At 40.3% G+C, this 23,702-nt stretch overlaps 1 protein-coding gene across 3 annotated transcripts in view; it reads left to right on the forward strand.

Annotated features, from left to right (window-relative positions):
* Nucleotides 1-23,702, forward strand: part of LOC140731811 (B-cell CLL/lymphoma 7 protein family member B-like) — a 42,300-nt gene that overhangs the window by 2,045 nt on the left and 16,553 nt on the right. For all 3 annotated transcript variants that reach the window (XM_073053640.1, XM_073053641.1, XM_073053643.1), the window contains exons 2-3: nt 19,429-19,504; nt 19,860-19,889. In XM_073053640.1, the coding sequence (XP_072909741.1) occupies nt 19,429-19,504; nt 19,860-19,889 (106 nt within the window). The remainder of the gene's footprint in view (nt 1-19,428; nt 19,505-19,859; nt 19,890-23,702) is intronic.

Genomic DNA, 23,702 nt, shown 5'->3' on the forward strand with positions numbered 1-23,702 from the left:
CTCTGCTCTTAAACTCAATCCCATGGTTGATTAAGACAGGTAAACCATATGCCTTCTTAACCACACGGTCAACTTGCACAGCGGCTTTGAGTGTCCTATGGACTCAGACCCCAAGATTCTTCTGATCCTCCAGGGATCTACACCCCAGGGTTCTGATAGAGGTAGCTGAAGAGATTTTAGAGGTATTAGTAGTGATCTTTCAAGTATCGCTAGATTCTAGAATAGTTCCTGAAGAGTGGAAGATCGTAAATGTCACTCCACTCTTTAAAAAGGGAGGCAAAAGACAGGAAATTATAGCCCAGTTTGTCGGACTTCAGTGGTTGGGAAGATGTTGGAGTCTGTTATTAAAGATGAGCTTTTGGAGTACTTGGAGGCATATGATAAAATTGGATGAAGTCAACATGGTTTCTTTAAGGGTAAAACCTGCCTGACAAATCTGTTGGAATTCTTTGCGATAGACATAGGAGAGTCAGTGGATTTTCAGAAGGCATTTGACAAAGTGCTGCACATGAGGCTACTAAACAAGATGAGAACCCATGGTATTACTGCAACAATACTAGCATGGATAGAAGAATGGCTGACTGGCAGGAGGTAAATAGTAGCGATAAAGGGAGCTTTTCTAGTTGGCCTCTGGTGACTAGTGGTGTTCTGCAGGGATCACTATTGGGATTGTTTCTTTTCATGTTATATGTCAATAATTTGGATGGTAAAATTCATGGTTTTGTGGCCAGGTTTGCAGGTGGTATGAAGATAGGTGAGGGACAGGTGGTAAGGAAGGCAATTGCTATTTTTGCATTTATTTCAAGAGGACCAGAATATAAAAGCAAGGATGTAATGCTGAGACTTTATAAGGCATCGATCAGACCATACTTGGCATATTGTGAGCAGTTTTGGGCTTGTTATCCAGAAAGGATGTGCTGCCATTGGAGCGGGTTCAGAGGATGTCCAAGAGAATGATCCCAGGAATGAAAGGGTTAATGTAAAGGAGCGTTTGATAGCTCTGGATCGCTGCTCAGAGTTTAGATGAATGAGAGGGAATCTCAATGAAACCTTTTGAATGTTGAAAGGCATAGGCAGAGAGGATGTATTCTGTATTTCAACTTTAATTGTCATTCAACCACACATGAATATCTATGAATATAGCAAAACGAAACAGCTTTACTCCAGGGCCAGGGTGCAAAACACAGCACCAACAGTCACACAGCAGAAGGCACATATCAGATAGCAAGCACATAAAAGATACCAGTAAAGTAAAGATATAGTCCAAAACCCTGAGACCATGAATAATGCAGGAGTCTGCAGTTGAACACAATACAGCTTGTCTTCTGCTGAGCAAACACTAGGGGGCAGCATCGACTCCTGCTTTGATGCTGTGCCACACTGCCCCCGGTGGAGTGCACTGACTTTGACGCCTCTCTCCTGGGCGGTTGTAAACAGGCAACGCTGTGGCTTGAGGCCTATTCCTCGCTACGACCAAGACCACACAGCTCCCCCACCTACCGCTGATAAATTAGTGTCTCGGACTTGCAGCATTCCATGTTAACAATGTCTTAACAGGGTCTTGCGATCACAAGAAAAGCGATCAAGACAATCACTTGCTGTCATACTGCACACCTCCTTCGTACACCAACTCGTCTGTTGCCTCTCTGCCGCAACCAGCAGCAGCATGATCCGCACCGAGTCCAGCTCCTTCAGTTTCTCTGCCAACGAGCTGTTCACTGATGAGGTAGACCTGCAGTACCTTAAGTACTTAATGTACAGCAGGTTCTTTTGATCGTTTAAAAAAAATGTAAAAACAACCCATCACCTTTGGTTGATCCCGTAGAAGCCACTGCAATTGAACATGCCATCGTCTTATCTTCTTAGAGTGGGGAAAGTCTAGGGCCAGAGGTCACAGCCTCAGAATAGAAGGACTTCCCTGTAGAACAGAGATTAGGAGGAATTTCTCTATCCAGAGTGTGGTGCATCTGTGAAATTCCTTGCCACAACTAACTGTGGAGCAATTCATTAGGATACTTAAAGTAGAGGTTAATAGGCTTTTGCTTCGTAAGACCACAAGGTGTAGGAGCAGTGTTAGGCCATTTGGGCCATCGAGTCTGCTCTGCCATTCCATCATGGCTAATCCAAATTTCCTCTCAGCTCCAATTTCCTGCCTTCTCCCGTATCCCTTCATATCCTGACCCATCAAGAATCTCTCGACCTCTGCCTTAAATTAACATAAAGACTCGGCCTCCACAGTTGCCTGTGGCAAAGAATTCCGCAGGTTCACCATTCTCTGCCTAAAGAAATTCCTCATCATCTCCATTCTAAGAGGATACCCTTCTGTTCTGAGGCTGTGTCCTCTGGTCTTAGACTCTCCCACCATAGGAAACATCACCCATTTGTTGGGTTTCAGTTAAATCACCTCTCATTCTTCTGAATTCCACTGATTTCAGGCCCAGAGCCATCAAACCCTCTTCATATGACAAGCCATTTAATCTTGGAATCATTTTTGTGAACCTCCTTTGAACCCGCTCCAGTTTCAGCACATCCTTCCTTAGATAAGGGGCCCAAAACAACTCACAATACTCCAACTGAGGCCTCACCAGTGCTTTATGAAGACTCAACATTACATCCTTGCTTTTTATTTTAGTCCCCTTGAAATGATGCTAACATTTCATTTGCCTTCCTCACCACAGACTCAACCTGCAAAGTAACTTTTAGGGAATCCTGCATAAGGACTCCCAACTCCCTTTGCACTTCAGTTTTTGTATTTTCTCTCCATTTGGAAAACAGTCAACCCTTTCATTTCTTCTACCAAAATGCATGACCATACACTTCCCAACACTGTTTTCCATCTGCCACTTTGTCCATTTCCCTAATCTGTTGGAAATCCTTCTGTAGCCTCTCTACCTCCTCAAAACTACTTGCCCCTCTACCTATCTTCATATCATCTGCAAAGTTTGCAACAAAGCCATCAATTCCATCATCCAAAACAAATACGTATAGTGCAGAAAGAATCGGTCTCAACACAAACCCATGTGGAACACCACTAGTCACCGGCAAGCAGTCAGAAAAGGCTCCTTTTACTCCTACTCTTTGCTCCCTGCCAATCAGCCACTGCTTTAATTATGCTAAAGTCTTTCCTGTAATACCATGGGCTCATAGCTTGTGAAGCAGCCTCATGTATGGCACCTTGTCAAAGACCTTCCAAAAATCCAACTACACAACATGAACTGATCGTCCTTTGTCTATCCTGCTTGTTATTTCTTCAAAGAATTTCATCAGATTTGTCAGGCAAGAATTTCCCTAATTTATCATGTGCCTCCAAGTACCCTGAGACCTCATTCTTGATAATCGGTTTCACCATCTTCTGTAGTTTCCTTTCTTCTCCCTCTCTCCCTTCTTGAAGAATGGATTGACATTTGCAATTTTCCAGTAATCCGGAACCATTCCAGAATCTGGTAATTCTTAGAAGATCATTACTAATGCCTCCACAATCTCTTCAGCTAACTCTTTCAGAACCCTGGGGTGTACACTATCTGGTTTACCTTCAGACCTTTATTTCCCAAAAAAGTATAACTTCACACACTTCTTGACTCCTGGAACTTCCACCATACTGCTTGTGTCTTCCACAGTGAAAATTGATGCAAAGTACTTATTCAGTTGGTCCGCCATTTCCTTGTCCCCCATTACTACCTCTTTAGCATCATTTTCCAGCGGTCCAATATCCACTCTCACCTCTCTTTTACACTTTATGTATCTGAAGAAATTTCTGGTATCCTCTTTAATATTATTGGCTAGTTTACTTTCGTATTCCATCTTTACCTGCTTTATGTCTTTTGTAGTTGCCTTCTGTTGATTTGTAATAAAGCTTTCCAATCCTCTAGCTTTCCATTAATTTTTGCTTTAATTTACTGTGACATCTTGCCTTTAGAATATTTCTTCCTCTTTGGGATGTATATATCCTGCACCTTTCAAATTGCTTCCAGAAATTCCAGCTATTACTGCTCTGCTGTCATCCCTGCCAGTGTTCTTTTCCAATTAATTCTGGAAAAACTCCTTTCACATGCCTCTGTAATTCCCTTTACTCCACTGTAATACTGATACTCTGACTTGAACTTCTCCTTCTCAAATTTCAGGGTGAATTTGATTATTTTATGATCACTTTCACCTTGGAGTTCTTCTACCTGGAGTTCTCTAATCAATTCTGAAAGTTGAATACAGGACTGAAGGTCTTGTATTTGAAAGCGTGTAGTATACAGAATAAGTTAGATGAGCATGTAGCACAGTTACAGAGTGACATGTAGGCTGAAAGAAGATTACAGCTGGGAGATTAATGTCCAAGGATACACATTGTATTGAAAAGACAGGCAGGAAGGTAGAGGGTTGGTGTTGCTCTTTGTAAAAAATGAAATCAAATTATTGGAAAGAGGTGACGTGGTGTCAGAAGGTGTTGAATTATTGCGGATAGAGTTAAGGGACCGTAAGGGTAAAAAGACCCTGAAGGGTGTCAAAGGTCACAGGGAGAAGTCAGGAAAATGAGGTTGAGGAGGATAATAAATCAGCCATGATGGAATTGTGGAGCAGACTCGATAGGCCAAACGGTTCTCGATTTGAGAGAACTTTGGAAAATTACAGTTAGTAACTGTATTGTTCTTTCCTTCCCTTGAAAGTTCTGTGAAGGGAACCATCTGGTTCTGTGGCCCCAATTGCCATTGTTTTCTTCATTCTTGTTTCGTGATTTAATCCTGCTGAATTAGTATTCTTTTTATTTTTCCCAGGTTAACCGGAATACTATTTTATATTATAAGTACGGGAGCAAAATACTTACATAACTTAATTCAACAAATTAATTATCTTCTTTTTATTTGCAATTTCACTGACCACCTCTTTTTATGAAAATTTAGAAAATTCCTTTTTAAACATCTCCTTCAGCTTTACTATTAATCGTCTATTAGTATATTTACACTGTGGGCAGTTACCCAAATAAAGAATCTCAGTGGAAATTTCAAATGTACAATTTCAGGTGTATAAATATTAAATTTCATCCTTGCTCACCAATTCTTTTTCTGCATTTTCCATACTCATTAAACCCAAGGTATTTGAGCTGAGGTTAGTGGCAGAAAGTAGGGCTTGAATTACAAGCATGACTTAAAATTTAAAAGGAAAAAATGCTTTCATAAGCAAATAGATTTAGAGTAGTATTTATAATTATGGTCGCAAATTTGGGTGTTAGAAAAGAAAGCTTTGAAGAAAGATTTTTTTCTTGTGATATTTAGGTCCCAGCCATTGCAGTCAATCTCATTAAAGGTTCCTTGCGTGACACTCTATTCCTGCAGTCTGGCCATGTAATGCACTCTGGAATAATGCCAATACTTATATTTTAGTTTTTGATCTGGAAAAGAAGGCCCATAGCATACTGATGCATTTCAGATGGTTAAGTACTCATGGAAATGTTTGCAGGTTGCGTAAGATCTTAAGGCACATGATCAGAAGCTAATGAAATATGGTGTTCCTTTAAGAAAAGTGATTAAACAAAATGCAAGAAGCCATCCCCTTAGCTACCTTTCTATTTTAATTATATGCGTGGAGCATATATGAATAGGTTGAATGGCCTAATTCTGTTCCTATGTCAAATGGTCATTTTATTTAGATTAATTGAAGAACCCCTCTTCTAAACTTCCTGATATATCCAATATGGTCTTACTCTTTCACTTGTGTTTTGTTAAAATATTGAGCTATTTGTAATACAGAGTGCAAACCCTGGTAGGTATTTGAGTTTGTGACTGCTGTTGTAGCTGAGCATCCTGACTGTGGTGCCCCAAATGCAGGACTGAAGTTCTTGAGATGCTTCTAAGATCTTTGATAGCTCTGTGTTATGATATAACAATTCAAACACTTTTGGGATGGCATGATAGCAGAAAAATGTACAAATATAAATTCAACTGGACGCAGATTGGGGTCTGCTTTGTCGAGCATCTTTGTTCTGTTTGTCACAAAAGGCCAATTCAGATTTATTGATCACGTGTATATCAAAACAGTGAAATGTCATTTACGTCAACAACCAACACACAGAAGGGTGTTGAAGGAGCAGCTGTAAGTGTTGCCATACACTCTGGTGCCAATGTAGCATGACCACAATGCTCAGCAGAACAAAGCAAGACGACAACAGCAAAACATCTCCTTTCCTAACCTCACTGCCACACCCTTAAACACATACACGCAGACATACCTCTAACCCAGTTTGCCACTGGGCAGAATTTCCTGGTGGCTACCAATTTCATTTCGACTTCCCATTCCCATGCTGACATGTCTGTCTATGGCTTCTACTGCCATGATGACGGCAATCTCAGGTATTTAGGAGTAACACCTCATGTATTGCCTGTGACCTCCAACCTGATGGAAGGAATATTGATTTATCTAACTTCCAGCAATTTCTCTCCCTCCTTGTTCCTAACTGTACATTCAGCTTTCTTTTGATGTGATAGCTATCCATACAGACCACCAAACACCAAGACCATAAGATATAGAAACAGGATTAGGCCATTTGGCACATTGAGTCTGCTCCACTGTTTCATCATGACTGATCCATTTTTCTCTCAGCCCCAATCTCATGCCTTCTCCTCGTATCCCTTCATGCCCTGACTAATCAAGAATCTGTCAACCTCGCCCTTAAATATTCCCAATGACTTGGCTTCCAAAGTCAAGTCAAGTCACTTTTTATTGTCATTTTGACCATAACTGCTGGTACAGTACACAGTAAAAATGAGACAACGTTTTTCAGGACCATGGTGCTACATGAAACAGTACAAAAACTACACTGAACTACATAAAAACAACATAGACAAAAAAAAACTACACTGGACTACAGACCTACCTAGGACTGCATAAAGTGCACAAAACAGCAGGCATTACAATAAATAATAAGCAAGACAATAGGGCAGTAAAGGGCAGTAAGTCAGTGTCAGTCCAAGTTCTGGGTATTGAGGAATCTGATGACCTGGGGGAAGAAACTGTTACATAGTCTGGTCGTAACAGCCCAAATGTTTCAGTGCCTTTTCCCAGATGGCAGGAGGGAGAAGAGTTTGTATGAGGGGTGTGTGGGGTCCTTCATAATGCTGTTTGTTTTGTGGATGCAGCGTGTAGTGTAAATGTCCGTGATGGCAGGAAGAGAGACCCCGATGATCTTCTCAGCTGACCTCACTATCCACTGCAGGGTCTTGTGATCCGAGATGGTGCAATTTCCGAACCAGGCAGTGATGCAGTTGCTCAGGATGCTCTCAATACAACCCCTGTAGAATGTGATGAGGATGGGGGGTGTGGGAGATGGACTTTCTTCAGCCTTCTCAGAAAGTAGAGACGCTGCTGGGCTTTCTTTGCTATGGAGCTGGTGTTGAGGGACCAGGTGAGATTCTCCATCAGGTAAACACCAAGAAATTTGGTGCTCTTGACAATCTCTAACGAGGAGCCATCAATGTTCAGTGGTGAGTAGTCGCTCCATGCCCTCCTGAAGTCAACAACCATCTCTTTGTTTTGTTCACATTCGGAGACAGGTTGTTGGCTCTGCACCAGTCCGTTAGCCACTGCACCTCCTCTCTGTAAGCTGACTCGTCATTCTTGCAGATGAGACCCACCACGGTCGTGTCATCGGCAAACTTGATGATGTGGTTTGAACTGTGTGTTGCAGCACAGTCATGGGTCAGCAGAGTGAACAGCAGTGGACTGAGCACACAGCCCTGGGGGGCCCCATGCTCAGTGTGATGGTGTTGGAGATGCTGCTCCCGATCCGGACTGACTGAGGTCTCCCAGTCAGGAAGTCTAGGATCCAGTTGCAGAGGGAGGTGTTCAGGCCTGGTAGGCTCAGCTTTCCAGTCAGTTTCTGAGGAATGATTGTGTTGAATGCTGAACTGAAGTCTATGAACAGCATTCGAACGTTCGTGTCTTTTTTGTCCAGGTGGGTTAGGGTCAATGGTGTCGTCTGTTGAACGGTTGGGACGGTACACAAACTGCAGGGGATCCAGTGAGGGAGCAGCAGGGTCTTGATGTGTCTCATGACGAGCCTCTCGAAACACTTCATGATGATGGATGGGAGTGCAACGGGATGGTAGTCATTGAGGCAGGACACTGAAGACTTCTTCGGCTGTGGTAATGAATTACACAGATTCACCACTCTTTGGCTAAAGAAATTTTTCCACATCACCTTTCTAAATGGATGCCCCTCTATTTGAGGTTGTGACCTCTGGTCTCAGACTCCCCCACCATAGGAAACGTACTCTTCATATTCACTCTATCAAGGCTTTTCAACATTTGATAGGTTTCAATGAAATCACCACTCATTTTTCTGAAGTTCTGTGAGTGGAAGCCCAGAGCCATCAAATGCTGCTCATATGACAAGCCTTTCAATCCTGGAATCATTTTCATGAACTTCCTTTGAACCCTCTCCAATGTCAACGCATCCTTTCTTAGATAAGGGGCCCAAAACTGCTCACAATACTTCAAGTGAAGCCTCACCTATGCTTTATAAACACTCAACATTACATCCCTGTTTTTATATTCTAGTCCTCTTGAAATGAAAGCTAACACTCCAGGTTGAGTCTGTGGTGAGGAAGGCAAATGTAAATTAACCTTTAGGGAATCCTGCACAAGGATTCCCAAGTCCCTTTGCACCTCAGATTCTTGAACTTTCTCTCCATTTAAAAAGCAATCTGTGCTTTTATTCCTTCCACCAAAGTGCATGACCGTACATTTTCCAACACTGTATTCCATCTGCCACTTCTTTGCTCATTCTCCTAATCTAAGTCCTCTGTAGCCTTTCTACTTCCTCAAAGCTACCTGCCCTTCCACTTATCTTCGTATTGTTTGCAAACTTGGCCACAAAGCCCTTAATTCGGTCATCCAAGTCCTTGACATATAATGTAAAAAGGAGAGGTCCCAACACAGACCTCTGTGGAGTGCTACTAATTACCGGCAGTCAACCAGAAAAGGCTCTGTTTATTCCTATTCTTTGCCTCCTGCCAATTAGCCAATGCTTTTTCCTGTAATACCGTGATTTTTAACTTGTTCAGCAGCCTCATGTGGTAGCTTGTTAAAGGCCTTCAGAAAATCCTATTACACAATATATAACATCATGGTAGCATGCAGTTAATTGCAGCTCTTTACAGTTACCTCAAAAATGAAGTATTCTAACAGATGTTTGTGAAACTTTCTGGCTATGTGGGTCCTATTGAGTTTCATCAGGCTAGTTATTCTTCTATTTTCCTGTACTTTTTAACACTCAGATGAGGCATTGATTTGGCTTAAACACTTTGCACGTATATTCTATTCTTCTCTCAACTTCTGTGAGGCAGCTTTAAAGGTGTTTTACTTTTGTTAAAATTTTGGAGAGATTGTGAAGTAATTTTCAGTAGATTCTAATGCTTGAAAGACTTTATTCGGTGTAGTTCTGAGTTAGAGGATTATAGATGCCTCTACAAGTAATCCTCCGTCATCAGCCGAAATTATTTTGGTTTAAGCCGTATTGAAGTTGTCACTCACATTAAAATGTGAATCAACCATGAGAAATCCCTGTGGGAATTCATCGTTAATAAGGTGGTCGCGTGTCAACAGAACTATCAATTAGAAATCATTGCTGAGGCATTAGCTGAGAAGTAAACATTCTTCAAAATGGAACTGGCTATCGTCACCACACAGCATACAAGATGTAGAGAAAGAGGTGATTGAAGTGTCTTTAGCCTTCCTCCAATGCTGAAAATAATCTTTGACAATCCTGAAGGATAAGCCAGTTAGCATCAAAAACTAGAAACACAAGAAATCACAGATGTTGGAATCTGGAACCCACTGGATTCCTGCAGCAGTTTGATTTTAGTCTTAATTTGCTTTATTGTTAGGAGGCTTCTTTGATGGTGGAAGCGAGGCAAAGTAGGTTTCAACATGGTATTTCTTTCTTTCCTTCAGCATTTTTCCATGGGTGTATTGTGGCGAAATGCTTGAGAAACAGAACATGTCCTCTGAAATTCAGATAGGTACCATCTGGTATGATAACTATTTTAAAAATCAGGACATCAGGTACAATGTCTTCCTTCCTCACTATTTATGAGGAAGGAAGGATTTAGTTGCCCCTGACAATTCTAGAGTTTGTGGTAATGTTCACTGGTCACCCCATTCATAACTTATTGTTCTTCAACATTTTTTATTCTGAATGGAGATGGATTTTTATTGACTCTGTGCTGAGTGGTAGGGACTTTTTTTGCTTACTTTCAGTACACACAGGGTGCTGGTAAAGTGGCCAAGCTTGCATTGAAATTGGAGAAGTCTGAGTTTCCCATCTTCTCATGTGCAGCTTTAGGCAAATGGCATTTAGGTATTCTGTCAAACCTGCTTCTTTATTTGTGCCTCTATCCTCTATCCTAGAGGATAGTTTTGAAAGCCACTGACCAGCAAGCAATGTTGCAGCCATGGTGTACATGCTACGTGCTGTTAAGTGTAAGATTCTAATATATTTTGTGAAATTTCTCTGAGATGTGGAGTTCAGCTGCTTCTTCTGGCAGTCTATTCCATAGACACACTGCCTTTTCTGTATGGTTGCCCCCTTCATGATTCTATTAATTATTTCCCTTCTCGTTTTAAATGTGTGTTCTTTAGATCTTGGTTCCCAATTCAGGGGAGGGGGGGAGAAGACTATTTGAATTCAACTTTTCTATGCCTCTCATGATTTTTATACACCTCTATAAGGTCAGGTCTCAGTATTCAGCACTTCACGGAATAAAGTCTGAGCTGGTTATTTCTATAACAAAAGTGTATAAGAAATCTGGCTATACTTCTCACTGCCCCAGTATAATCAGCATAACCCAAGACCCCACCCACCCCAGACATTCTCCGTTCTCCCCCCTCCCACTGGGCTGAGTTACAAAAGTCTGAGGGCATGTATCACTAGGCTCAAGGATGGCTTGTACTCTGCTGTTACCAAACTCTTGAACAGATTTCTTGTACTATAAGATGGACTCTTTACCTCACAATCTACCTTATGATCTTGCACTTTATTGCTTGCTTGCACTGCGTTGTTGCTGTTATATTTCGTATTCTGTTATTGATTTACCTTGTTCTACAGTGCACTGTGTAATGATTTGATCTTTATCAACGCTATGCAGTACGAGCTTCTCACTGTGCTTTGATAGTGTCAATAATAAACCAATTTCCAATTCTAATCAGTAAGCAGTGTTGTCAGTGGGAAAATGGTTTCTAACAGACCAGCTTGCTGGTAATGGATTTTTTTGTGTTCTTGCATAATGAAATGTAGGTCCCTGGCTTGTTTTTAAAGTCAGAGTTATACAACATGGGAAAAAGGCCCTTTGGCTCAACTAGTTCATGCCAACCTTCCTGCTATCCCCAGTTGCTTGCATTTGGCTCACGTACCTATCCAACTGCCTCTTTGTTGCAATTTTACCCACTCCGGCCATTTCCTCTGGCAGCTCATTCCAGGTTCAATGTAAAGAAGTTGCCTTTCGGATCTTCCTAAAATCTGTCTTCCCATCTTGTATCTGTGCCTTTTAGTTCTGGCCTTTCAAAACTTGGAAGAACGAATATTATTCATAACCCTCATGCTTTTGTAAATTTCTGAGGTTAACCTTCATTCTGCTACGTTCTAAGGAATAAATGTTCAGCATGGCCAAACTCTCCGTGTAATTCAGATCCTCTGTCCAGGCAGCATCCTTGTAAGTCACTACTGCACCCTTTCCAATGTCTTTGCTGTAGCATGATGAACAAAACAGTATACAATACTCCAAGGACAGCCTCACAGTGACTGCGGCACTATATCCCTACTGCAACACAACTCTGTGCCCTGACTGATGAAGGTCAGCAAGCTAAGTACCTTTCTCGTCGTGTGGCTGATCTCAGTGCACTTGTACTCCCAGGTCCCTCTGTTTCACAACACTTGTTGGTGCCCTGTCATTCACTGTGCACGTCCTACTGCTGGATCTCGATGTTTTTGATCCAAGGTTCTTTGGAAGTTAAGAACGCGACACAAAACTTGTTGCTTATGGCTGTACTTACTAAGTGCTTTTTAAAAAATCAACGAATGATGAAGGGGCGATAGTGAGAAGCAAGAGCCTAGTAGCAAGGGGGAAGAGAAGTTACAAAAATATTAAAGGGTATTCATAGGATTATGTCATGATGGGTAGATCGGTTTTGTAAGTAGACATCCTTGTGTGGGTTTGAACTACTCTCTTAATGATTGTGTTTATACAAGTAAAAAAGATGGAATTTATGATCAGGCTTATCAGAACAAATATGACTTCGAGCATTGAAGTAACCCCAGCTTTGCAGAGTTAATTGAATCCAATCAAAGAAATCCTATTAATCAGATTGAAGTATTTTAGTTGTTTCTTTACAAATATGATCAGCCAAATCAGTTATGACTTCGGGCATTTCAGATATGTAAGTACACCACTTCAGGGCTACAACTGCACATGTTCTCCCTGTCCCTAACTGCTAAGAGAAGATCTAATGCCATACAATTTTGAAGAACCATCCTATGCATAGCAACTACTTTGTTGTTACTTTACCCAAGGTGCCAGCAGTGTCATTGCTTGCTCTTTTTAAAGCTGCAGCAACATTTTTAATCTTTCTTCAACTTCTTGCAACACCATAAAATGGGGATAAAATTGAAGCAAGACTAACTCCTGAAATGTCCTGTTTACTTCGCGACTAGGGATGTAATAATAAAGTCTGTGTATGTCTCATAGCAGGAAAGACATAACCCAAATAATAAAATCCTGACCAATTGCGTGGAAAGACATATACAGTCGGCCCTCCTTGTCTGCGAGGGATTGGTTCTGGGACCCCTCGGGGATACCAAAAAACGTGGATGCTCAAGTCCCTTATTCAACTGTCTTGGACCCAGCGGAACCCCAGACCTTATTTAACCTGTCTCACTGCAGTGGATGTTAGGACCCGGCAGTCGATCTTTGAATGCACAGTGTTTCTGTTCACGAAAATAATCACGATTACAAGTGGAAATAAAGTGATTGGAAAGAGGTGAAATGCCATTGGTCATTGGAAAAAGGATAAAGTGACAAAGGCCCTGCCCCGATGAAAGCTACAATTATTACTAAGCAACGCAGTGGTTTAATTATTGGGTTTTGGGTCTTTGATCCTCCACATCAACCAGGCATGAAAGGAGAGCGCGCTCGTAAGTGGTCTGTCATTGGATTGAGCTCGGGAACTTCCCGAGCCCAGCGCTGAAACATACGTTCTTAAGTGTTTTATATGCACAGAAAGGTAAAATATATACTAAGACAAATGTTTGACTACCTGATGCTAAATAATACCGGATGTATCTGTTCCAACTTATATCGTAAGAGAGCTTCCGAATTTTTTTTGATCCCAATCCACGTTAACCTACGCACATCCTCTCGTATACTTTAAATCATCTCTAGATTACTTATAATACCTAATACAATGTAAATGCTACATAAACTAGTTGTTATACTGCATTGTTTCGGGAATAATGACAAGAAAAAGTCTCTGCATGCTCGAACAACAAGTGCTGGAAGAGCACTTCCGGGCTTGTTGAATTCGCACATGTGGAACTCGGGATAAGGAGGGCTGACCGTAACCACATAAAGTACATATTATTCCATAAACTTAGACTATTTATTATTTCTTGACAAGAACCTGGCTGAACCATAATATTTTCTGATGCACATTGTCATTGAAAATTCAAGTATCATAACTCCATTTAGGACAAAGTAAAGTATAATTACATAAAATTTGCTCTACTGGAATGGTACCCTCTGAACTCAAGCAAAAGGTAGCTTTTATAGTAAACACATGAAAGATTTAGTGGCTTTGTCATGAACATTAGATGCAGATACCCCAGGATAAGACATGAGTGGGGTCATCTATAGTGCCTATAAAAAGTATTCACACCTCCCCCCACCCTTGGTAATATATGTTTTATTGTTTTACAACATTGAATCACAATGGATTTAATTTGGCTTTTTTTACACAGATCAACAGAAAGGGTCTTTCGTGTCAAAGTGAAAGCAACTTTCTGCAAATTGATCTAAATTTATTACAGTTATTATACAAGTAATTGTTTACATAATTACTCACCCCCTTCAAGTCATTATTTAGTAAATGTGCCTTTGGCAACAATTATAGCCTTGAGTCTATGTAGACAGGTCTCTGTCAGCTTTGCACATTTGGACACTGCAATTTTTATCCCATTCTTCTCTATAAAACTGCTCAAGCTCTGTCTGATTGCATGGGGATTGTGAGTGAACAATCTTGTGAGGAGGCTCATGGGGGCCTGTAAGGAGAAGGCTGGCGAGAGGTTTCTGGGAACATTGTTCGTGCACCCAGTGTTTCGAGCTGCTTTTGAGGAAGTGCATGGCTGCATTGGGCCAGATACCGAATTTAGATGAGGAACTGTGTAGTTCACTCAGTCAAAGCCAATGGTGGTACAGCCCGGGGAAGTAGCCAGTGATGGGTACCCCCAAATTTCCCAGAGTGCCTGAGGGTGAGGTCCTCTTAGTGGACGCTCCGGAAGACCACGAGGGGGAGTTGGGATTTCCTGCTAGGGTACTGGTGAGGCCCTGGGTTGTACAGGCAAGCAGGATGCAGTGATTGCCCCTGGCACATCTGTTCCTGTTGATGGTAATGTCTAGTGACCTTTCATTTTCCCAGCATCACCTCCATAGTAATAGCAACTGCACTCACTTCTGCCCCTTGACACTCTGGAACTTCTGGTATGTTAGTAGTGTATTCCACATTGAAGACTGATGCAAAATACTTATTCAGTTCTTTCACCATTTCCTTGTCCCTTGTTACTATCTCTCCAGTGTCATTTTCCAGCAGTCCAATATATATTCTTGCCTCTCTTTTACTCTTTTATATGTCAGAAAAAACTTCTTGGTATCATTTTTGATATTATTAGCTAGCTTACCTTCATATTTCATCTTCCCCTCTCCATGGCTTTTTTTAGTTGCCTTCTGTTGGTTTTCAACCATTTTCTAATACTTTAAACTTTGCTCTAATTTTTGCTCTATTATATGCCCTCCCTTTTACTTTTATGCTGCCTTGACTTTCCTTCTCAACCATGATTACATCATCCTGCATTTAGAATACTACTTCTTTGGGATATATTTATCCTTTGCCTTCTGAATTACTCCCAAAAAATCCAGCCATTGCTGCTCAGTCGTCATCTCTGCTAGTGTCCCCTTCCAATCAACACTGGCCTGCTCCTCTCTCATGCCTCTGTAATTCCCTTTACTTCATCGTAATACTGCTGATACATCTGACTTTAGCTTCTCTCTCTCAAATTGCATGGTGAATTCCAGCATATTATGACCACTGCCTTCTAAGGATTCCTTTACCTTCAGCTCCCTAATCAAATCTACACGGCTCCAAATCCAGAATTGCAGAAAGCTCTCATGGGCTCAACCACAAGCTCCTCCAAAAAGCCATTATGTGATTGTGATATGGATTATTTTAGGATTGCAATCAGAATATTGCTGGGTTGCAAATGACGACAGTTATTTTTGACATTGGATTGAATTCTAAATGTTTTTTTTAAAACACTAGATTACGTTGGAGGATTTCTTAGGTCCTCAAACATATAGTATGAATTTAATTTTAGTGCTGATCGTACATTTCCAGTATAACAAAGTCTAATAGAGTTTTCCTTCACTCTTATATTTCTACTAGATGGTGCATTGAAGCAAGACTGGGTGATTTCTCAGACAATTTAGAAAATAAGGAGGCAGGTCATGCCTCATATTAAATGTGCACTAAAACTTTTCACTTCATCTGGGATTCTTCCAAGTCCTTAAGTCTTTGCAGCCATCCCACGACTGTGTCAAAATTGTTGGATCCTGATGCTTTTAATCCAAGGTTCTTTTGAAGTCAAGAATGGGGCATAAAACTTATTACTTAAGGCAGTTTCTATTAACCGCTAAAGAACAAAGGAATGAGGAAAAGGTGAATAGCGAGGAGAAGAGCCTAGTAGCAAGGGGGAAAATGAAGACAAAAGAGCCTGATCCAATGTGGTTTGGCCCTCTTGTACCAGTTTGTAAATTCCATTCAAATTCTTTTGCTTGAATTAGCCATTAAGTTAGCTCCCATTCAATTAATGAGATACCCACTACTAAAACCGTTTCTAGAATGATACAAAGCAACTGCAACCTCTAAAAAACACACTGAACAATGACATGTGCATAGATAATAGTATAAAATACAAATAAACATAGGAAAGTTAAACTAAAGGAAAATAACAATTATACAGGCCAATCCAACACGACCCTGGTTTAAGTACATCTCCTCACACTACGTTGAAATTCATTTGCCATTCCTCAACCCATCTCCCGATCTGATGAAGATCTCTTTGCAATTTATTGTAACCTGTTTCACTATTAACAAGACCTCCTTATTTAGTTTCACCAGCAGACTTGCTAATTGTGACATGTAAATTCATATTCAAGTCATTTACATAAATGAGGAATAATGGAGGTCCCATCAGGCTTCCAGTCATAGAATCAATCTTCAGTCTTCACCATCTGCTCCCTATCATTGAGCCAATTCTGAATCCACTTTGATAGATCCCCCTGCATTCCATGCAACCCAACCTTCTATATCAGCTTGCCATGCAGACTCTTGTCAAAGACCTTACTGACTCCCTTCACCTATTCCCTCAGTTACCTCTTCAAAGAAAAACTCCAAAAGATTTGTCAGGCATGAACTCTCATTCACAGAATCATGCTGATTATTTCTGATCAGGCCTTGGCTATCTAAGCAATGGTAGATGTTTTCCCTCAGAATTCCCTTCAGTAACTTCCCTACAACTGAAGTCAGTCTCACCAACCTGACATTCCTTGTCCTGTCCTTGCTACTCTTGAGCAATGGCACAACATTAGTCACCCTTAGTTTTTCTTTTAAACTTATCCAGTGGTTAGTGATGAAGCGAGTATCCTTACAAGGGCCTCTGCGATTTCTTCTCTGGGCTCCTGTAAAGTCCAGGGGTGCATTTGGTCAGACCCTGGAAATTTGTCCACCTTAACATTCTTCAAGGCTGCAGGTACCTCCTTGTAATATGAATATGATCCAAGACCTCACCACTGATCACCCTCATTCCTTTAGTATGCATGTTATTCTTAGAAAACACTGAGGAGAAATAGACATTAAAATCTCAAGCATCTCTTGTTTTTCCACACATAGGTAGTCCTGATCCTCTTTAAGAGGACTAGTCTCTTCCTAGTCACCCATTTACTGTAAATATAACTGAAAAACTTCTTGGGATTATTTTTAAACCTGAATGTCAAATTTTTATACCCCTTTTTGCTATCCTGATTTACCTCTTAAGCCTGATCTTAAACTTTTTATATTCAGGAAGGGTTTCTTCCCTCTTCAAGAGACAGGTTGCTTCATTTTGTTACATATTCCTTTTGCCAAATTTTTGCCCACTCACTCAGCTTGCCTGCATCTCCTTGAAGCTTTCTTTCATTTTCTTCCATATTCTTAATCCCACCTAGTTTTATATTATTAACAATCTTAGTAAATTGACTTCGGTCCCCTCTCCCAAACTATGAAAGCTGAGTTCTGAGGATCAAACCCTGTAGTACCCCAATAGTCAAGAGTCTACAGAATAGCAACGGCCCTTGGGCCTAACTCATCCATGTTGACTGTGTTCCTAGTGTGCTAGTCCCTGCATTAGTTTGCCAACCTGAGAAAAATCTATTTATTCCCAAATGTCTGCTAACTAGTTCTCAAACCAGGTCATTATTGCTTGTGGTTCTGGTACAGGTACATGTTTGCATCTGATGACTATTCTGAATAGTTGTTCAATTTCCTATCAAGGCTGTTGGGTGAGAAAGAATGAAGAGCACTGGATCGCTACACGAGATGTTTGGTTGCTAAATTCTCTCCAACTTTAACCGCCAAGATGCATGCTGCAGTGTTGTCATAATTTCTTGAGCCATATTGTTCTTGCTTAACCTACTTGGTATCCAGGATGTGGGCCATGAGATTATATCAATTGTTTTTGTTTTTGAGTCATATATTGCACAGCACGGAAGTGGGTGCTTTTGGCCCACAAACTCTGCTAACCATAAAGCACCTGTGTATCATAAATATAGCATCAATCTCTGTTTTGTTCTCCCCACGTTTCCATCAGCTTCCCTCTGATTCTACTACTCACCTACACACCAGGAGCATTAACAGTGGCCACTTAACCTCCCAAAGGGATATGAGCAAAAACTGAAGCATTCAGAGGAAATCCACACCATCGAGGGAGACCATGTGAAGGTCAAATTGAAATAGATAACAAAAATAATAAAGCAGAAGCTCTACACCTGCAGGATTGTTCCTGATAATTGTTTTTGTCAGTTTTGTTAGTTCTTTCATAATATTTGGAACATAATAGTCCTTTTGTATGAATCTGATATATGCGTAGAACCAGTTCCACAAGATATTACTATTGAAACATATAAGATTATTAAGGGATTGGACACTCTAGAGGCAGGAAACATGTTCCTGATGTTGGGGGAGTCCAGAACCAGAGACTACAATTTAAGAATAAGGGGTAGGCCATTTAGAGTAGAGTTCAGGAAAAACTTTTTCACCCAGAGAGTTGTGGACCTATGGAATGCTCGCCTCAGAAGGCAGTGGAGGCCAATTCTCTGGATGCTTTCAAGAAAAAGTTAGATAGAGCTCCTAAAGATAGCGGAGTCAAGGGATATGGGGAGAAGGCAGGACCAGGTTACTGATTGTGGATGATCAGCCATGATCACTTAGAAATAGCAGTGCTGGCTCGAAGGGCCGAGTGGCCTACTGCTGCACCTATTGTCTATTGTTGAGGCTCTGGTAGGACATTTTAAAAATCGGAGTCTTCAAAACGTCTTATGGCCTGATAATGGCATCTGTCACTTTCTTAATTGCCTTCTTACTCCTGACTGATGAGATGATACATTAAGGGTAATATTTCTGCTCTTTCAAAAATGGGTGACGTGGTAAGCATAGGTAAATGTTTTATTTGAAAGAGTACACATTTAGTGTACTCAGTATGCATTGAAACACATGACTGCTAGATTATAAACCATGCTAAAGATGTATGTGGAGTATTTTAGAATCCAGACATAGACAACTATTGGTTACTGTTTAAGCTTCCTACAGTAATTCTAGTATCAGTATCAAATGAGTGGAATTTTGTTTTACTTTTCATTTTTTGATATAGTCATTTGATGCTTTAAATATAGCAGATCTGGTAGTTCTGTATTGGAAGTTTATGTTGGGAATTTTGATTTGTTGACATTATTTTGTATGGTTTCTTGGGTTGGCTTCCTACAGCTGCTGAATGCTATTTGGAGCTTCTTGCCGATTGGAACCTTGTTTAAACTTTTAGAAGTCCTGTACCCTTTATAAATTGAGCTCATTTACTTTGAACTTCTACAGGGAGAAGAAGTGGGTAACCGTGGGTGACACATCGCTGCGGATATTTAAATGGGTACCTGTGACTGACCCCAAAGAGGTAGGTAGATATGAAGAAATATTTATTTATATCTTATAATCATAAATTTTTATTGTTGCAAAAATTGAAATATAAAGACCTCATAATAAGGAGGTCCTTGATTAATTTTCTGTTGGATTAGATCTAAATTACTATCCACACTTGTACAACATGTATGGTGTGTATTTTCAGTAAAGTCAGCACAAAACTTGGTATAGATGAGAGTTTCTCTGATGCTCTCCATCTCCAACTTTGCCTTTGTTTTTTCCTCATGACGTTGAGTTTAATAACTCCTCAAAGTTAGTCATTAAAGAAGCATTTGCTCTACAGTTACCACCATCCATGACTCCTGTTTTTTCCTTTTTCTTTTCTAAAGGACATACGAGCTCCTCGAATGACTCACTTGGTAAGTTGGTGTGGATCCAATGCTGTAAAGTTATGACTCTGTGAACTATTTTGACTGATGTTAGCCAAGATTACTTCAGTTATACTACAACTGGTTTCCTTGTGGGTATGAATAGTAATTTTTTTTGTAAAACTTCATTATGATTGCTGCCCAGTAACTGCTCTTTTTTGTATAAATTTGTAGGAGCAGAATCTCACTAGTTTGAGTGGCTCCTTCCTCATTCCTGGCACAAACCTGTACATGTGGAGTTGCTGTTATAAAGTATAATTCTATGTGTAAATTCCATTACACCAGTAAGTCCTGTCCTCTTGAAATGTAATCTATTTCCTTCACTGTGAATGCAGTTTTTTTTGTCATTAGTAGGTTTTGAAATTTTCTGATTTTAACATGTATCAGAAATACATCAACTACTGGGGTCCCTGCAGTTTGAGAAACACCAATTCACAATGACTGTTTTCTTTCTCAATTCACTGCTTGTGAACTATAAGCTTTAGCCTTGGCAGCAAGCCTCTTATGTGGCACTTTAAAGAGGTGCTTTTTAAAGTCCATATACACTCACTGGCCATTTTATTAGGTACAGTTGTACACCTCATTAATGGAAATATCTAATCAGCTAATCATGTGACAGTAACTCGATGCATAAAAGCATACAGACATGGTCAGATGGTTCAGATGTTGTTAAAACCAAATATCAGAATGGGGAAAAATGTGAGCTAAGTAGCTTTGATTGTCAAATTATTGTTGGTGCTAGGTAGGGTGGTTTGAGTATTTTAGAAATCCTTGATCTCCTGGGATTTTCACACACAAAAGCCTCCAGAGAATAGAGCACAAATGAAAAAAAATCTAGTGAGCTGTAGTTCTATGGACAAAAGTGTGTTATTAATGAGGGAGGTCAGAAGAGAATGGCCAGATTGGTTCAAGCTGACAGGAGGATGACAGTTACAACAGAGGTGTGCAGAAGAGCATCTCTGAATATTCAACACGTCAAACCCTGAAGTGGAACGACTATAGCGGCAGAAGATCACACTGGGTTCCACTCCTGTACCGGATAAAGTGACCTCTGAGTGTAGATAGATTGTCATCTTATCAAAGTTGAACTTTGTTTTAATAAATCTATAAACCCCATTTCCAGTAAAGTTGGGATATTTTCCAAAATGCAATAAAAATAAAAATCTGTGATATGTTAATTCACGTGAACCCTTATTTAACTGACAAAAGTACGAAGAAAAGATTTTCAATAGTTTTACTGACCAACTTAATTGTATTTTGTAAATATACACAAATTTAGAATTTGATGGCTGCAACACACTCAACAAAAGTTGGGACAGAGTTAAAATAAGATTTAAAAGTGCACAGAATATTCAAGTAACACCAGTTTGGAAGATTCCACATTAAGCAGGCTAATTGGTAGCAGGTGAGGTATCATGACTGGGTATAAAAGTAGTGTTCATCAAAGGCTCAGTCTTTGCAAGCAAGGATGGGTCGTGGCTCACCCCTTTGTGCCAAAATTCGTGAGAGAATTGTTAGTCAGTTCAAAAGGAACATTAGAATTTAAGTCTTTCAACATCTACAGTACATAATATTGTGAAAAGATTCAGAGAATTCAGAGACATCTCAGTGCGTAAAGGGCAAGGTCAGAAACCACTGTTGAATGCGCGTGATCTTCAAGCCCTCAGGTGTCACTGCCTAAGAAACCATCATGCTACTGTGACAATTATAGCCACCTGGGCTTGGGAGTACTTCAGAAAACCATTTTCACTTAACACAGTCCGTTGCTGCATCCAGAAATGCAACTTGAAACTGTATCATGCAAGGAGGAAGCCATGCATCAACTCTATGCAGAAACGCCGGCAAGTTCTCTGGGCCTGAGCTCATCTCAGATGGACCAAAAGACTGTGGATCCGTGTGCTGTGGTCAGATGAGTCCATATTTCAGCTAGTTTTTGGAAAAAACAGGCATCGAGTTCTCCGTGCCAAAGATGAAAACGACCATCCTGATTGTTATCAGCGAAAGGTGCAAAAGCCAGCATCTGTGATGGTATGGGGGTGAATCAATGCCCACTGCATGGGTGAGTTGCATGTATGTGAAGGTACCATTGACTCTGAGGCGTATATTAGGATTTTAGAGAGACATATGTTGCCATCAAGGCGACGTCCCTTCCCGGGATATCCATGCGTATTTCAGCAGGACAATGCCAGACCACATTCTGCACGGGCTACAACAGCGTGGCTTTGTAGACACAGAGTGCGTGTGCTTGACTGGCCTGCTACCAGTCCAGATTTATCTCCTATTGAAAGTGTATGGCGCATCATGAAGAGGACAATCAAACAACGGAGACCACGGACTGTTGAGCAGCTGAAGTCTTATATCAAGCAAGAATGGACAAAATTTCCAATTGCAAATCTACTACAATTAGTATCCTCAGTTCCAAAACAATTAAAAAGTGTTATTAAAAGGAAAGGTGATGTAACACAATGGTAAACATGCCTCTGTCCCAACTTTTGTTGAGTGTGTTGCAGCCATCAAATTCTAAATTTGTGTATATTTACAAAATACAATTAAGTTGGTCAGTAAAACTATTGCAAATCTTTTCTTTGTACTTTTGTCAGTTAAATAAAGGTTCACGTGAATTAACATATCACAGATTTTTGTTTTTATTGCATTTTGGAAAATATCCCAACTTTTCTGGAAATGGGGTTTGTATGTCATCTTCCATTAAAACATACTTATCAAGTGCCTATTAATTTTCTTTCCCAGATTATCAATTTTGAAAGCTTTCCCACCACAGATTGAACTGACTGTCATGAAGAATTGGTTTATTTTCAAATTTCCATTATTCTGGCATCATCTTAGAAACATAGAAAATAGGTGCAGGAGTAGGCCATTCGGCCCTTTGAGCCTGCACCGCCATTCAGTATGATCATGGCTGATCATCCAACTCAGAACCCTGTACCTGAAATCTTGCATTTAAGGATCTGTGGAAATTCTAGCAATTTTCACTTGTTCCTTTCAGTGATCAAGAATGAACTTGATAATTTAACTGCGAACATAAATAGCATTTCCAAGCTTTCACCTTGGTCTCCTCCACCAAACCTCCTCTGCAATATTTAAAATTTCTAATATTTTAATGGTTTGGATGAAAGACCATTGAATTGCAACATTAACTCTTTACAGATGTTGCCTGACTTACCGAATATTTTTCAACATTTATTGTTTTTCAGCCCTTGTAGTAAATTTTTATCAACTGTTAGTCTCTGCAGCTATGACCTCTTTTACTGTGGTCAGGGTACTATCTTCTTTCTTGTAAAGACATATGCATGGTACTTAGTATCTCAGTCATGTCCTCTGCCTCCATTTTGATCCTTAATACTGCCCACCCTTTCAATTTATTCATTACATGTATGCTGATGGAAAGCAATTGCATTCTCTTTATGTTGGCTGCATTCAATCTAAACTCGATCTGTCTCTTTTCCCCTCTTGTGTTTTCGATATTTGGTATGATTCCCATTTGTATTGTCAACCTGACATCTATCCCCTGCCCTGATTTTCTGCTTCATCTTACTTTGATCACTTTCATCATATAGGGATCACTGACTTTAGTTTCTAAAGGAGAAATAACTTCAGACTGTATCCAAGCCACTTCTGCTTTATTTGCAGTTCAATTACTATTTTGTTTGCAATGTTTTAACTCCATTTGATCTGGAGTTCTATTTTATCATTCTCAACTCCATTCTCATTTTCTGAACATTATCTTCTGGGACTCAGTCCAAAATGTACACCCACTGACCATTGTTCTACTTGACCATTTTCATT

Source organism: Hemitrygon akajei, chromosome 8 (assembly GCF_048418815.1).
Source record: "Hemitrygon akajei chromosome 8, sHemAka1.3, whole genome shotgun sequence".
Taxonomy (NCBI): domain Eukaryota; kingdom Metazoa; phylum Chordata; class Chondrichthyes; order Myliobatiformes; family Dasyatidae; genus Hemitrygon; species Hemitrygon akajei.